This window comes from Epinephelus lanceolatus, chromosome 16 (genome assembly GCF_041903045.1).
Source record: "Epinephelus lanceolatus isolate andai-2023 chromosome 16, ASM4190304v1, whole genome shotgun sequence".
NCBI lineage: Eukaryota > Metazoa > Chordata > Actinopteri > Perciformes > Serranidae > Epinephelus > Epinephelus lanceolatus.
The window spans coordinates 4627295-4643382 of NC_135749.1; the positions used below are offsets into that span (position 1 = coordinate 4627295).

Genomic DNA, 16088 nt, shown 5'->3' on the forward strand with positions numbered 1-16088 from the left:
AGATACTGTGAAAAGGGGCTTAGTCTTGGATAGCTGAAAGCAGTTCTATCTTCTTTTCAAGGAGTCACATTTGATAAAGCAGCATTGTGCCTGAGAAGAAAAGGGAAGTAAAAGTCACGTCAGTCTCGGCCTTTATTCGGCAGAAATAAAGCTCTTTTTCTCACAAAGGCCTTTAAGATCGAGCCAGAGAGGTGACAAAGTCATTGTCCTGATGTGAAGGCTGGAATTACTTCTTGATCCTCATATCAAATATTCTCATGAGCGAAGGTGGAAAGTCAACATGGTCCTCTTCCTAATAAAACTTCTTTTCATTGCCAGCTGTGTCTTTGACATTTTCTAAAAGAGCGTCACAACTTTTCTTGGATTTATTGCCAATAAAAGACCTCGGGCACCTCAACATCCTGTCGAATACACTATGTAGGGTGTATGACATCTCCAGCATCCTGGAGCTGTTAATCTGCTGAGAGTGAGCACCATCAGGACCACTGATGATGTAAAGAGACCCGGGGTCAGCGAGGCTTAAGTCACAGGGTAGGGAGGTGACGGTTTAACATGTGCAGCAGTTATTTGGGACAGCTCACACAGCTGTTCCATAGGTTTAATCCATGCATAAAGCTATATAGCCATTACACAAACACCCTAACCGTGCACAGAAGAGGAGATAATTCTTGTGGTCAGGTCACTGCGGCGCCTCATCATAGCAAGGCTTAACAGACTCGGAGCGGGTGGCGTTCTGCTTATACTGAGACAAACATTGTCACATTCAAGGCTGCTGTCAAGTTACTGATTACTGTTGATACACAACGGTACAGACCAATAAAGGTCACAGTAACTCAGGTCCCTGTCCTGTTAATGATCACTGCAGACCAATCGTGAACACTTAACGGTGAGTACTGAAGGAAAAGCTTAAATATTTTGACTCCCTAAAGCTGCAATAATCAATATTTTTTAATGTTAACGATGTATCAAGTTCCCCTCGGCCCTCCAGGTGGGCGCTACAGAGCACGGGTCACAAAGACAGTTTCTTCCCCCAGGCTGTCACTAACAGTCACAGAGCGGCAAGATAAACAACACTTGCATCTTTGCTCTATTTCCCAATGTTTGACAACATACAATTGCACGATTTACCTGTATATTTGACCTAAATTTAGGGCTTGTAAATATTACTTAACTTAATCTAATTTAGAATTTAGTTCTACTTCCACTTTCTTTGTCTAATTTTGAGTACTTAATGTCAGTACTGGTATGTTGAGAGCAAAGTTTATTGCAGTCAAATTCCTTGTATGTGTGCACGTACTTGGCCAATAACGCTGATTCTGATTCTCAGATACCACTGTCCTTAAAGTTTTCAAATTCTTGCCAGAGAGGTCTTAACTACAGTATTTTAGGGAAACGACAACACACCAACATAGCATGCTGTTGGCAGCTAGCTTAAACTTACTGTAGCGCTGTATGGCTAAAAGTTGGAGACTGATTGATGGGTGAATGTCATGATTTTATTGGCTGAAACTGGTTGGTACCAGCATATGTAAGCAACTGTTTTATTCTGTTTTACAGGAAGAATACATGATTAGATTTTGATATAAAAACAGAAAAAAATAGATTTTCTTGTACATATTATTAAATTTGTGTACAATACAACCAGGGATCTGCAAGGGTCTAAAATGCATGTTTAAACAAAAGCAGCAGCACAACAATGTTGAATTACATGTTACTTACAGGTAAAAATCCTGAATTCAACTTAGTAAAAATACCAAGTATTATCAGCAAAATGTAGCTACTAAGTAAAGGTACTTATGCAGTATGGTTACACACTTTATATATTTTATCATTAAACAAATATTTCTGGTGCAATAATGTGTAAGCAGCATTTTAAAGGGATAGTGCACCCAAAAATGAAAATTCAGCCATTATCTACTCACCCATATGCCGAGGGAGGCTCAGGTGAAGTTTTAGAGTCCTCACATCACTTGCAGAGATCCAAGGGGAGAGGAGGTAGCAACACAACTCCACCTAATGGAGGCTGACGGCGCCCCAGATTCAAACGTTCTAAAACACATAATTGAAACCACAAAATATCTCCATACTGCTCGTCCGTAGTGATCCAAGTGTCCTGAAGCCCCGACATAAAAAGTTGTTTGGAAAAACCTCATTTGAACTCTGTTTTTAGCCTCATTGTAGCCTGTAGCTCTAACTGCCTCTCTGTGCACCGTGTTGACGTGTGTCAACACGCATGTGAGACCAGCGAAAGCACGTGAACACACATGAACGCGGTGCCCATGTCTCATGGTCTTGGGCAAGTGTGCACACGTGAGCGCGGTGCACAGAGAGGCTAAAAACAGAGTTCAAATGACGTTTTTCCAAACAATTATGTGTTTTTGGACGTTTGAATCTGGGGCGCCGTCAGCCTCCATTAGGTGGAGTTGTGTTGCTGCCTCCTCTCCCCTTGGATCTCCGCAAGTGTTGTGAGGACTCTAAAACTTCACCTGAGCCTCCCTCGGCATATGGGTGAGTAGATAATGGCTGAATTTTCATTTTTGGGTGCACTATCCCTTTAATGTTGAGGTGTGTCAAGGTGGAGCAAATTTTCAACTACCTTATAAACCGTGGGTAATGAAATCTATAAGAAGGCATAATATTTTATAAGATAATCATGCACTTTATATGTACACTGTAACCTGCAAAATAACTTCATACTATAGCTGCTAAGTAAATGTAGCAAAAAAAGTACCATATCTCTGTCTGAATTTTAGAGTTTTAGACACATAAATTAGCATAAAATGCAAAAACTCAAATAATGTACAAGTACTTAAAGTATAGTTCATGAGCGAATGAAATTAATTTCTTTCCACTTCTTAATTTCTAGCCTGATTAGAATAACCTTCCCAATAACATCCAGCCTCTGTGCACAGTGTCTCTACATACGCACCTTGTACCACTCCTGCAACTCATGATCAGAGAACTCGGTATTCTCCCGGAGGTCCTGCAGCATCTCTGGCCGCAGCTTGCTGTTCTGTTTCCCCATGGCAACGGGACAGGACTCTTGGTTTCCTTGACAACAACAGTGACTACAGCTCTAGCCAGGCCGCTTTTCCCACCTGTCAATCAGAGACAAAGGAACAGGAGGTCAGCAACAATTAAGCAGCCAGGAGGATGACCTCCTGTGACAAACGAGAGGTGAAATGCAGTTGGTCAGCAAACAGCGGCACACCACCAGAGTCGCCCAGCAGCAGTCAGCAGATAAAGAAACAAGAAGGATTAGACAGGATCCTTTAAGTAAGACTAGATACAGGTCACAGCTGAATGTACAAGAAAAAGGCCTCAAATGGTTAAAAAAGAAACACAGAAGCTAAAACTGTGCAAATTAAACGACTGAGCAAAGAAAGGAAAAACACCACAGGGCAGTTCCTTAAAAAGATGCTGACAAATTGACGACATCATTTTTTCCACTCACACAATTCTGATTTTTTTAATGACATCAAAGCAAGCCTTGTCACAGTATTGTGTCCCAATCCTCTTGACACGAGATGTTATGCAACGCCACAAGTCTCCAAACTGCTGCATCACACTCGCAAAACATTAAATAATCCCGAACGCAACCCTGTGACATCAAGCGCTAGCCCACTGATCACATTTATGGGTTTATCTGGCCAGCTGTGTGTTTGTGTGTCAAATCAGCTGTGTGGTGTGTGTCTATGTGTGTGTATACGTGTGTGTGTGTTTATGTGCCCAGATCTCCTAATCTGCATCTCAGCTCATCCTGTCTGACAAAACATCATTTCAGAGAAGCAACACGCATGGTTTAATGGGATAAAATATACTCAAATTGAAAATAATGTAAACAGTCCCTTAATTTATGCTTTAAAATGCCTTAATTTTTCACTTAATGTGAAAATAGAGGCATCATTTCTTGATTTCTTGTCAATTTTAATGGGTTTTTACTTATTAAATCCCTTAAACTCATTTAAAAAAAAACCTTGGTACAAATTAAGGCACTCCTGTACTGTAAAGTAAAAGTTAATGTATTTGAACTGTACATGAAATTCATTAAAATGCTTTACAAACCATTCATTTATCCATTAATTATTTACTTGTTTTGCTTGAATTCACACCCAAATTGAAAAATAAGTATTATTTTTAAGATCTAAGGATTTTGAATTTTGGTGAACAGTAGCCACTGTGGTCACAAGCGGCAGTCACAGGATACAGCCGCATGTTCAGGTTGTTTAAATAGATATCTGTGACCTGCCAAAATATAGTGGAAAAGCTAATTAACAAGTACTGAGAGCAAAATAAGTCAACAAACCGAGTCAGTAATACAAGGTACACAGCAAGCAGCTACCTCCAGGGCTGAAAAATTAAGCCAACATAAAAGTGCAAAAAACTGCAGTTCCTCAAATGGCCACTTGAGGCTGGCTCCCAGAGAAGGTCAATACCCAAATTAATTGAATTGTTTTGGTCATATAAAAAAGTCTTGTTCAGCATTTGGTTGTGCTAAAACAGTGGTTAGGGACCAGTGGTCCAGGGACCCCCAGGGGTCCTTGATGCAGATCATTTTCACTATTTAATCAACTACATATGTAAGATATGAGTAGAAGACATAACGGTAACTATTTTATCATCTCTTCTAAGGATTCTCAGGAGTCTAACATCTTTTCAGATGGAGGTCCCTGGAGTAAAATCTTATTAAATGGGAGCCTGTGACCGAAGGTGTATCAATTAAGGTATCCGTGACACGAAAAAGGTTGAGAACCACCGAACTTCAAGAATGTCTTAGTGAGATGTTCAGTATCTTAGGTAAGCACGTTTCGCTTTAATGGTTTTAAGTCTGTGTTTTGCTGCGGAAAATTAGCATTAGCAGGCTATTACATCATCACAGTCAACCATAGCTGTAAATGCACCATGCTAACGAAGCTAGCAGCATAGCATAGAGTTACTAAGGACCCTAAAATCCAAGATGGCGATGGCCAGAATGTAAAACCCAGGGCTTCATAACTGGGGCTCGCATATTCGCCAATGGCTGATGGCCATGGATCTATTAGAGACTTGGATACAGCATTGGAAGCGGGGCCCCATTCATTCCTATGAAAGTTCCTCAGAGGTGCATGAAACCACAAAAGCTCTTTTTCCGTGGTTTGAAATGACTCAGATCTTCCACAATGTGCGGCCCATAGAGCTAGCACACTAGAAGACTTAGGGCAAGCCGCTAACTTCTTGTTTAGTGCTCCACAAACTTGAATGAGGATAAAATGCTTTAATCTTGTGGCGCTTATAGACTTTTGAAATGTTATCGGATCAAATCCCAAAAGTGAAGTCATTTTTCAGGTGGTTTTGATGCTCAAAAAAATGTATCCACTGATTTATTAACATTTCTTTCCCAGTGTATGTCTATGAGAAAAAGGCTTTTTGGGCACCATAATGTCACATGATGGACCCAGACAGTGTAATTCCATTTTTGGCCACTATGTGAGCTTGGCTGTTCCTGGGGGCTTGGTGATGTCAAGTTGGCTCCGTCCATTATGGTACACAGCAATATCTATCTTAAGTTTGCATTAGCTAACAATAGCCAGCCTGAGCTATTGGTAACACAAAACACACCAAATATGGCTGTAGAGTTGAGACCAATGAGTACACTGAACTGTCGCATTGAGTATAGACTCAGTGTTATTGTCACTGGTCCAGTGCAGACCCAAGTGCAGCACACTGAGGCAGGCAGACAGTTGGTGATGACTTTTATTGCTCACACAGATATGCAACAGTTCAGGGGTCTTTGGGTTTAGCTTGCATGTAGTTTCAGCAGTGAGAGAGCGAGCCGAGAGCAGGCGGGTTTCTCTTGAGGCTGGTAGTGGAGTAAAGACTGAAGTAATTAGCCAAACCAGGAGAGCTGAGGTAAGTAGGATGATGGGTGTAGCACCGTGCACAGAGCCGAGCAGATGACATCCAGGAAGGGAACAGGTAGGACTTGGAGTCGGAGACAGAAAGCTGAGGTGAATACCAAGGCAGAGACGACGGAGGCAGGTTGGGAACAGGCAGAGTCGGCACTGGGGAATCAGGCCAAGAGTGAAAGCTGGGAAGTCTCACATGAAGTCAAAGAACAATCTGGCACTGAGGGACAGGTGGCAGCTGCTTATATGCAGGGAGTGCTGATGAGAAGCAGCTGCGTGCACAGGTGAGTGGAGCTGTCTTGATTAGAGGGGCGTGGCTGGCAGGCAGGGTGCAGGTGAGGGAGAGGATGTTTTACTGAGTAACATAATCTCACTTTAAGTTGTACATATAATCCTTATTTAAGGTGTTAATACCTGAATACTGCTTGTGAATGTCATTAAAACATTTTGGACTTCATGTAAATCATTAGGGTGTTTGCTGGTGTGTTTTCAGGGTGAACTAAGGATTAAGACGCTGTATTTTAGGGGATCATAGTGTGTATAGAGAAAACAAACAACAAACTCATGCTTGTTAACTTTGCTATCCTGCACTAGACGGCTAATTAGCCTGTGTTCCACCAGCAAAGTAGCTGCTCCTATGTGTGTGTGTGTTTGTGTGTGTGTGTGTGTGTGTGTGTGTGTGTGTGTGAAAAGTGATTCGAATTACAGCATCACTGGGCCTTGAACACCTCCGATGAGACTTGGCTGACCTCTCAGACCTCCAATCTTTTCTCAGTCATGCAAGGTAATTACACCAACAACTTTGTGTGTATGAGAAAGTGAGAACAAGCTCAGTCCTGTTTGTGTTTACATGAACTCGAGAGAGTCAGACAGTATGTGTGAGGCACGCGAGGTGGACGGTGTGCGTGTCGCAGGTCTGGCAAGAGCTTCACAACAACACGCCTGGTCGTCTCTTTGCTTAGTTAATGAAATCAGACTCATATTAAGTCCCTCATCTGGGCGTCAGACGAAAGGCTTGTGCACTGACGGTAATGCTTGTAGCCAATTCCCAGGCTACTGAAGGGAGAACTGTAGCTATCAATTATGATTTCCTCCTCTGTGTTTGGGGACTTGTGAGCACTGCACACTCTGAGGATTAGGAAACAATATAATGGCTCTTTGCCTTGCAGCATAAAAATGCATTTTATATCCAGACTGTGTCTCAGTATGATTGTTTAAAAAAAAAAAGCGTGTCTCTCTTTTCCCAAAAACACAGAAAATGTTGGTTCCTATGATTAGATTTCTCTCCTCTTACATTCGCAGCACACGTCTCCTTGTTATTTCACGACTGTGTTTGACAAATTACTTCTTCTCTTGTGTCTACATGTGAAAATTTGCCTTATGTTTCACTGATAATGTGGCAGAATTGGAGAGCCACACGACACAGCTCGGTCCACAGCCCCAAACACAATCTAAGGACAAAGGCAGACACAAATTAATTTCTCCTCCAGGAGTAATTGAGTGGCGTCTGCAGCGCTGAGAACTATATGTGAAATGAGTAGGTCTCACTATAAAACAGTAATTTGTGTGTTTTAGTTGAGCAGGCAGAAAACAGACTGAGTATACCGCTGTGTCTCAGATGAGTCTTTGGAAAACACACACCCATCATACACGCATTGACGCACACACTTTTAGTACCTGTAGAGATTAATAATGGCCGCCCACGCTGTCCAATTGTCATTTGGAGAACATTTAGAGCCTGTTCCTCTCTGTGTGTGTGTGGACGTGTGCGTTAGGGGTGAATAAGAAGAAAAGCTTGGAAGAGAGGATGAGATTTAATTGGGGAGATAAAGATTCTCTAATTGAAGGAGCTAATGCTTCCTGATGACACACAGACATAGTACACAGCAAACCATCACCCTAATTGGCTCGCAGCAAGCGTGAATAAAGAATGTGAAAAATAGAAGAAAAAGAAAGTGAAAGGAAACACCAAGTGTCTGGGCATACTGTTATACTCACACGTATAATGTAGTTTAAAAAACATATCGAACACTGAAATATTTAATCATTTTAATTTGCCCTAAAAATAATACAGAAAAATATTTTATTGGGGATGCTTTCACACCTGCCCTGTTTGGTTCAGTTCAATCAAACTCAAGTTCGTTTGCCCCCTCAGTGCGGTTTGTTTGGGCAGGTGTGAACACAGCAATCACACTCAGGTGCGCACCAAAACAACCTGACCAAGACCTTCATGAAGAGGTGATCTGGTCCGAAATTATGCACCTACGTAACAAAATGAGTCCCTGATTCAGACCAAAGCAAGCGAACTCTAGGTCTGAAAGCAGGCTGAGTGAAAAAAGTAATGTTGATTTACATTTATGCTGAACAATTTTCCTTCAATAATAACCAACAGTGAGTTTGAGTATACGTAAGTGTGAACAGTCTGCTGTTAATAGCATACTTTATTGTTGTTTTAGTAGGCGGTAGGCTGTACATACAGATATGTAGTATGCAGTATTAGAATGTGATTTAAGCTAACATGATTGAGATACGGTACAAAATTAACCAGAAAATATGGTGAGACAAGAATTACCACCTTGTGGTTGTATGGCTCTGCACACCAGACAGTTTACATCCATGTCTGTGAAAACATGGATGCTTGACACACATCATCCCCCAAACCGCACAGAAGATCTATACAGTCAGCGCAGTTTCAGGGTGGACACCTAAGATTAGTGTCACCAATTCAGTATCTGATTAAATGTCATTGTGACATTACATTATGGCCAGAAAAGTGTTTTTGAGGAACTTTACGATGTGACAGTGAAGTTGACCTTTGACCTTTTGGATAAGAATATGTCATCCCTTCATCATTATATCCTATCAGACATTTGTGTGAAGTTTTGTCATAATTAGTGTATGAGTTTGGGCCAAAAACATTATTGTTGAGGTCACAATAACCTTGACCTTTGACCTAGGACCACCATTTCAAATCAGATCATCATTAAGTTCATGTGAACGTTTGTGCCAAATATGAAGAAAATTCCCTGAAGGTGTTCTTGAGATACTGCGTTCACAAGAATGAGACGGACGCAAGGTCACAGTGACCTGATCTTTGACCTATGACCACCAAAATCTAATCACTGCATCCTTGAGTCCAAGTAGATGTTTGAGCCAAATTTGAAAAAAGGTCGCTCAAGATGTTCCTGAGATACTGCGTTCAGATGAATGGGATGGATGGACAGACCACCCAAAGACATAATCGCCGGCACGGAGGCACTTATAAGCTCTTACATCACTGCAGAGCTAAACTGTGCCTGTTCAGTGTTGCTGATAGGCCGTCCAGTCGCCAGAAGAAAATGTTGGCATTGTACCACAAACATATTTCTACCTCTCATATGTATCATGTCAATTATAGTCAATAAAGCGATGTAGTATGTCAGCTGACTTTATAATCTGGAAGTTGAAGGGATGGTGGTTTGTGAAAGCCACAGCAGGGATTGCACAGGGCGAGGAAAGAGAGTGGAGCGTAGGTGAAGAATCAACATTCAAGCAACATTCTTTTCTGGTGATTGTGCGAGGTTGGTAAGAAACACAATTAGCTTCTATGGGAACTCAAACATGGCTGCAGGAGGAGGTGTTAAATCATCTGACAGCCGTCTACGTGTTTTAACAAAGCCCTTGGAGACCAAATCAATCTGTGCGCTACTAGCTACAGCTACACAATAATCCCATTCTAACACACTGACCTTTACGTTGCACTCACCACTCTCTTCCTCCCCTCCCCTTATTTTTCTCTCTTTTCAACCCAGCTGTGACCTGTGAAAGCTCACTACCCAACCCCCCCTGTGAGTCTGAGAACAGAAAAGTAAAAATGATTCTGTCCTCTCTGGGTTTAATCCCCCCTGTGGCCCCCAGAACCCAAACCCTACTTTCAATCCCTTTGACTATCCCTCTATCGTTTATCCCTCCATCCTGATGCACGAATCACTAATCCATCTCTCCAGTCTAAGTGCCCAGTGCTCGTTAGTTGCTGTTGTCCAGCCTCGTCGTAAGTCTGCGCGCACACAGGCTGAACACACACATACGCGGACTCTGCCCCTTGAACATCTGTTCCAAAGCTACTAAGCGGGTCACCAACCTCTGGGCTGATGATCCCTGCACTGAGGGGAACGGAGGGAAAGAAAGAGGTAGGAGAGAGACAAAGACATGTAGGCAAATGATGTAACACCAAAAGTAGGGTCATTGAGAATACGGGAGCGAAGGTGAGACAAAATCAGATCCAAGGATGAGAGGTGCCGTCAGAGACAGAGACAAAGAGTATTAGTAGGTGGTAGAAAGTCTTTTGCCCAAACTCTTAAATGAAGGACATGTATGACAACAGAGTATCTCATGTGTCACCATCACATTTGACTCACAGAGACACTGTAACAAACCAGTTTTATAAGAGATAAATCACTGACAGTCTTTCAAAAACCCAAAAGTCTACTGCACAGAGTTATGATGATAAAAAATGTTTTAAACCTGGTTCCCAAGTTGTGGCGCTATCTCCCTAATTTAAAAAATGATGACAGCCTGAACCAGTTACCTAACAATGTGATTTTTCTTTTCAGTAACTTGGTTTAGGGGCTGGACATGTGCGGAGGTGTTCAGCTTCTACCAAAACACAAGAGATCCGATTCCCAGCTACTAGGTTGTCTTTTATGTTCTTAGCTGGCATGCTAACGCTAGTCACTCGTAACCACCTGCTTTAGTTCAGAGTTAAGAGGGTAAGTGAACCCTACGGCTTTATCGTGCTAATGTCAAGCTAAGATTAAGCTAGCTGTTAATGTTGAATAAATACCAGATATTAAAATCACAAAACCTTGTTATGCCATAATGTCTTGTTTTCTATTTCTACAAATATCAAATACAGAAAATGTGAGGTATGGTTGAATGCTTTGCAGTTGTTTAAAGACACTTTCTTATCTGGGCTGAGTGACGAAGGTAACATGTAATGAAACAAAGTAATTAGAGTAACTCCTTTTTAGATAATATAATGTAAGTTATTGATTACATATTCCAAGTATCTTTCCCAGTACTGTTAGGAAAGACATATAACCCTAATCTTAAACAAGAAATAACAATACCAAATTAAAGCTATCTGATGATGATATCTAACAACTTGGTGTCCCGTGAATGATGTTATGTGCGTAATGTAAAGTTACATACTTCACAAAAAGTTACATAGGTCGGGCTTAAAAGTTCTCTTGGTTTTACACAGTTCCAAATGCGAATTCGCATTTCCTAGGATAGCCGAGACATGACCAGCTTTACTCTGTCTTACTCTGCCTCTGATTGGCTTACCCTGACATTCTTAGTCTAACGGTCCCACCCCTCTTGCCTAAACCAACGTATTCTCATAGAACAGTTCGTATGATATCCTACAAAGTTGTGCCCCACGAATGACGTTATGTTCTTAGCATACAGTTAAGTTCATAGTTAAGTCACGGAGGTTGGGTCTAGGCAGCAAAAGTGACTGTGGTTATTTTTGGGGAAAGGAAACAAGCCCTTTTTAAACAGGAATTGTGCAAATTTGCAGGAAAGCCCAATCAGTCTTCTTTCAGCATTGGCAGTATAAAAACAAAATCGGGGAGTGCAGCAAAATGCCGCCTACCTACTTTTGTTTATACAGAATGTGCCTTTTTCGGGGCAATGGGGGGCGTGAGCAAGTAACAAAACGTGTAGCTCAGCGTGTGATGTAAACAGTGACGTGGGAGGGAAGCCGCGGCTGGTCAATCCTTCGGTGATTCTCTCGTAAGTCCTTCACCGTCCTTCACTGTCCCCGTCATCTGATGGTTAATGGCCTCTTCGTTTGTGAGGACAAGGAGGGCGTGCAATTCCTTGTCTCCCCAGTTGCTCATCTTTACAGTGTCTGTCAGGTTTGTGTTTCCTTCTTGCTACTAGCTGCTCGCTAATTTGTGCTATCAGCTGTTTCCTGTTTATCCACCGCCAGTGGGTCGCACGTGCGGCGTCATCAACAGCTCCTCCCACAAGTCATCAACAGCCCCTCCCGTGGCGGAAGGGCGCCTCGGTCTGTTTAAACTTAAAGGGTTCCACCAATATGTCTACCCTACGAGGCTGAAAATTGGGCACCTCGGATCAACTCACCAATCTGGCTCTGTGTGTCTAAACGCTCGCAGCTTGCCGGCAAAACGGCCCAACATTTGCAGAAAATCTGGCAGTGTAAAAGGGGCTACGGTTGGGTGTCTCTGGGACGTAAGACCGTTTTTTTTGTGTGACCCATCCACCATCCCAACCAGCCTCCTTACAAGTTCTCCATACAGCTTCCTTGTTTACTGCCCCCACTACGTTGGTTACATGATCGAAGTCTTTCAAAATACATGGGATTTGTACGAATTGCTTTTCACTGGAAAACTTACAAAACATTTGGGATAACAGCCTGTCTAAACCTAACCTATCCAACCAATGAAGGCAACAAATACAAGCCAGTCAGAGGGAGGGTAGGGTGGGAGATGTCTTCTCCATACTAGAAATGCAAATTTAAATCCCAAACCACAGTCTCATACGGATCTTCTTGGGCAAAAGTCCTGCGTTGTCTGACCCATCCTCCACCTCAACCTGCCTCCTTACACGGACTTTTGGTCTTTACACTAATTACTTCTTTACACCCATCATCACATTAGTCACATGATTGCAGCCTTCCCTGTCACGTGGCATATACACAAATTACTGGCTTATGCTTGTGTGTTATATAAATTGTGGTGCATTACTTTTTTTAGGTATACATATAAACATGTACATGAGAGGAGCCTGAGCTAGGAGATAAATTCCTTCAGGCTGCTGTGTTTGGATTAGGAAGTAAAGTCACACATTGGGAAATGTGATAACTTTTTTTTAATGTGCAGAAAAAATTTTAGTGAATTTTTTCACCCAATTGGAATTTTTGATGGCTCACAACTTCAGTAAAACTGCTATGTTGTTAAATTTTTTGAAAGATCACAAGTCTATCTTTCAGAAAACAGATGCTTCAGTCTGTGCCTTGGAATGATAATATGTAAGGGCACGAAGTTGGCCGAGAATCTACATGGTGAAAACTTTAAAATAAAACCTATGAGGGCTGATTCTGAATTTACTTTTCATTTAAGCTGCCAGGAGCTGATATTTGGTGCCAACATTATAATTGGATTTTTTTATCAGGCCATTTTATTGCCATGAAACCCCACAGAAGCACCTTATAGCACATCGGTGGACACTAAAAGTAATTTAATTCTTTGAGTTAGGTTAGCTGCTCCTTAAGGAGGATTGAAGCAAGCTTCACAGCAGATTTTACAGACTGTTGAGTGAAATCCTCCCACACCAGGCTGGAGTGATTTCTCTGGGCAGCCATGTGAAATAAAAAGTATTAAAAGCAAATTGACTAGCTGTGGTCAGGGAGGTACCGTCATCATCAAAGGTGGATGACTCTGGTGACACTGGCTCGCCGATATCAGGATTTTTAATAAAAGGCCTGTTATAGTACGTCAGCTCAACTTTGGCTGCAATAAATTGAAGGAGAAAGAAAGTGGTGGAGAGCAGACTGAGACGGAGAGAGGGACGCTGGAAAAGAGGCAGGCAGAATGTGAAAAAGGGAAAGTCAGAGAGAGTTAGAGAAAAGATAAGTCCAAAGTCCAATTTAACATTTTAGAGAGCCGGTCTTTTTCTCTGCTGTTTAATGTGCTTATAAGACAAGAAAATGCTGCCTTCATATCGCCTGCCAACAGCTCAGTCATTAGGGAGGAAGAGGGATGGAGAGAGGGAGAGGAAAGAGAAGGGAAGATAGACAACAGAGGGAGGGGGGGTTGAAGTGGTATGCGGCACTAGAATAAAGCCGACAGAGCTGTTGCCATGTGAAAAAAGCGATAGATCAAAAAAAAAGACAAGCACCATTGATTTCTTTTTCTTCACTTGAGTGTTTTCAGCCTCCCGTTGCGTCCTCTCAAAGCACAGCAATCTGAAAGGCCACCTGAGACGCTGGGCAGCTCAAACCTTTCATCCATACTTCTTTTCTTTCCTTTTCTCCCCCTCCCGCTCGACATGTTTTTATCTCTCCCCGCAATTACCCATAATTTCTGCCCGACAATTTGCTTCTCTCCTCCTGTAACTTCCCTCCCGCTGACCTGTCGTGATAGCCCCGCATCGTCTGCCTCCTTTCTCTCCGAAGATTTGAGGTCTCATTTTTTCCTCTTCCTTGTCACTGATGATGATGACTCATGTTGAAGATGTAGTGAGAGGTGTATTGTGTAGGTGAGAGGAGTGAGGTATTGAAGTTCAGAGAAGTGACGGCTTTGAAAGATGTTTTTTGTTGGCGCATTCAGGGTCAAGCAGAAAGCTGTGACATTGTTAACGTTAGAGTCATCGTCTAAAGAACAGTAAATTCCTTTATGGCTCAGTGTTTGCTCCTCTTTTTTCATCCTCTACATGCTTCCCCTGGTTAATATCATTCACTGTCATGGACTCCACTTACACTGCTACGCTGACGACGTCCAGCTTTGCATCTTTACTGAATCCATCTTCACTGCAGCTCACTCCACCCTGACCGACTGCATCACTGAATTCAAATAATAAGACACAAGCCAATGAAGCCTGCAGTTATTTGCATTATTAATTTTCTCAATTTATCAGTTAATCATTTAGGGAGATAAAAAGGGCAGATAACAAGAAAAATATCCATTGTTCCTACTTCATTAAGCTCCTAGAGCCCAAGGGGACATCTTCAAATGCCTTGTTATAGAAGAATCTATGAGAACTAGGGCTGCCCCAGACTAAGACTTTTCCCAGTCACCAATAATCGTTATTTAGGGACATTCGTCGACTAGTCACCCACATGCATACGATATCAATTCAGTTATTAATTTATGTATTTTGGACGGGGCAACACAATAGTTTGGCCCGATGCAAACTAACGACCAAACAATGAGCTCAAAGAGGAGAGCTGCACAGTCGGTTGATAATTCTTGGTGGGTTTATCCCTATAACAACTCCTTTCACATGAATGTAACCACGTGATCCGTTATTTATACAAAAGCATTGATTACAGCCACTTTAATTGACCTAAAACTCACTAAAAGTGTCTTTAAATTATAAGAACATGGTTTCTAAAGACTGCTCCTTCCATCAGTCCTGCTCTTTCATCCCTACTAGCGTCATATTGTGCCCCCTTACTGCCACTGCTCCTCTGGTAGAGACTGCTAATCAATACCAACCAATTCATCATGTCTCAGAATTCATGAGTTTCCAGCTTCAGAGACGGTGAGAAAAAAGGGAGAAGAGGAAGGCGAGGAGGGAGAAGTGAGGAAGGATTGATGAGTTATTGAAGGAAAAGACATTAATGGAGTGGTTAAAAATAAGAATGAGGACTGGTCCTCGGTGTGGAGCTCTCTCTCCTGCTGCACTCCGAGTTTTCAGAGCATGTCCAAATCCAGATAATAAGTCTCCGTCAAAGAGGGAGCACACACATACACGTGCATGCACACACACTTTAGTGCTCCTGTGATCTTCCTCCTTTCATTGAAATAACACATGTAAAAACATACAGCTGCTGATGAGTTGGTGCGTAAGGACTGGAAGTAAGGAGAGGAGATGAGAATATGATGAAGTAACATTTAAGGTCACATAAGGGCAGAAGGCTGAGGTTTTAAAGGCTTATGCAGTATTGACTTCAGATGGAGGGGATGAGAGAGACAGACAGACAGACAGACAGACAGACAGACAGAGAGGACAGTTGGGGTAGCTCGGGGATGTCTTTCTTTGATGGAGCTCATGGTGAAAGTACTACTAATGGCAAAAATCATCCTCCAGAGATTATCATAATCAAATTCAGAGAACAGCAAAAGGATTTTATTCTTTCCTATCCCCCTAAAAATGCATTCTCCACTTATGAACATAATATCTGATATCCACTTACTCTGAGTGCACCCTGGATGAAAATGTTCAACAATTTAGTCTGCAATTATTCTTTCCATTAATTGTTGTGTCTACAAAACATCAGACAACAGTGAAAAATGCCCGTCGTTGTATCCTAGAGTCAAGTCCTGCATTCAGATGTCCTCTCAAAACCCAAAGATATTAACTTATCATATCACGTAAGACCAAATAAATCTCACATCAAATATTAGATACTTTTGCTTGAACATTGCTTGAGCCAGGGGTTGACAACCTTTACTATCAAAGGAGCCATTTTCG

At 42.0% G+C, this 16088-nt stretch overlaps 1 protein-coding gene across 1 annotated transcript in view; it reads right to left on the reverse strand.

Annotated features, from left to right (window-relative positions):
* Window positions 1-16088, reverse strand: part of LOC117264108 (hippocalcin-like protein 1) — a 63621-nt gene that overhangs the window by 11732 nt on the left and 35801 nt on the right. Inside the window, exon 2 of the mRNA XM_033637930.2 lies at window positions 2930-3098. Coding sequence (XP_033493821.1) covers window positions 2930-3025 — 96 coding nt within the window. The 5' untranslated portion in view covers window positions 3026-3098. The remainder of the gene's footprint in view (window positions 1-2929; window positions 3099-16088) is intronic.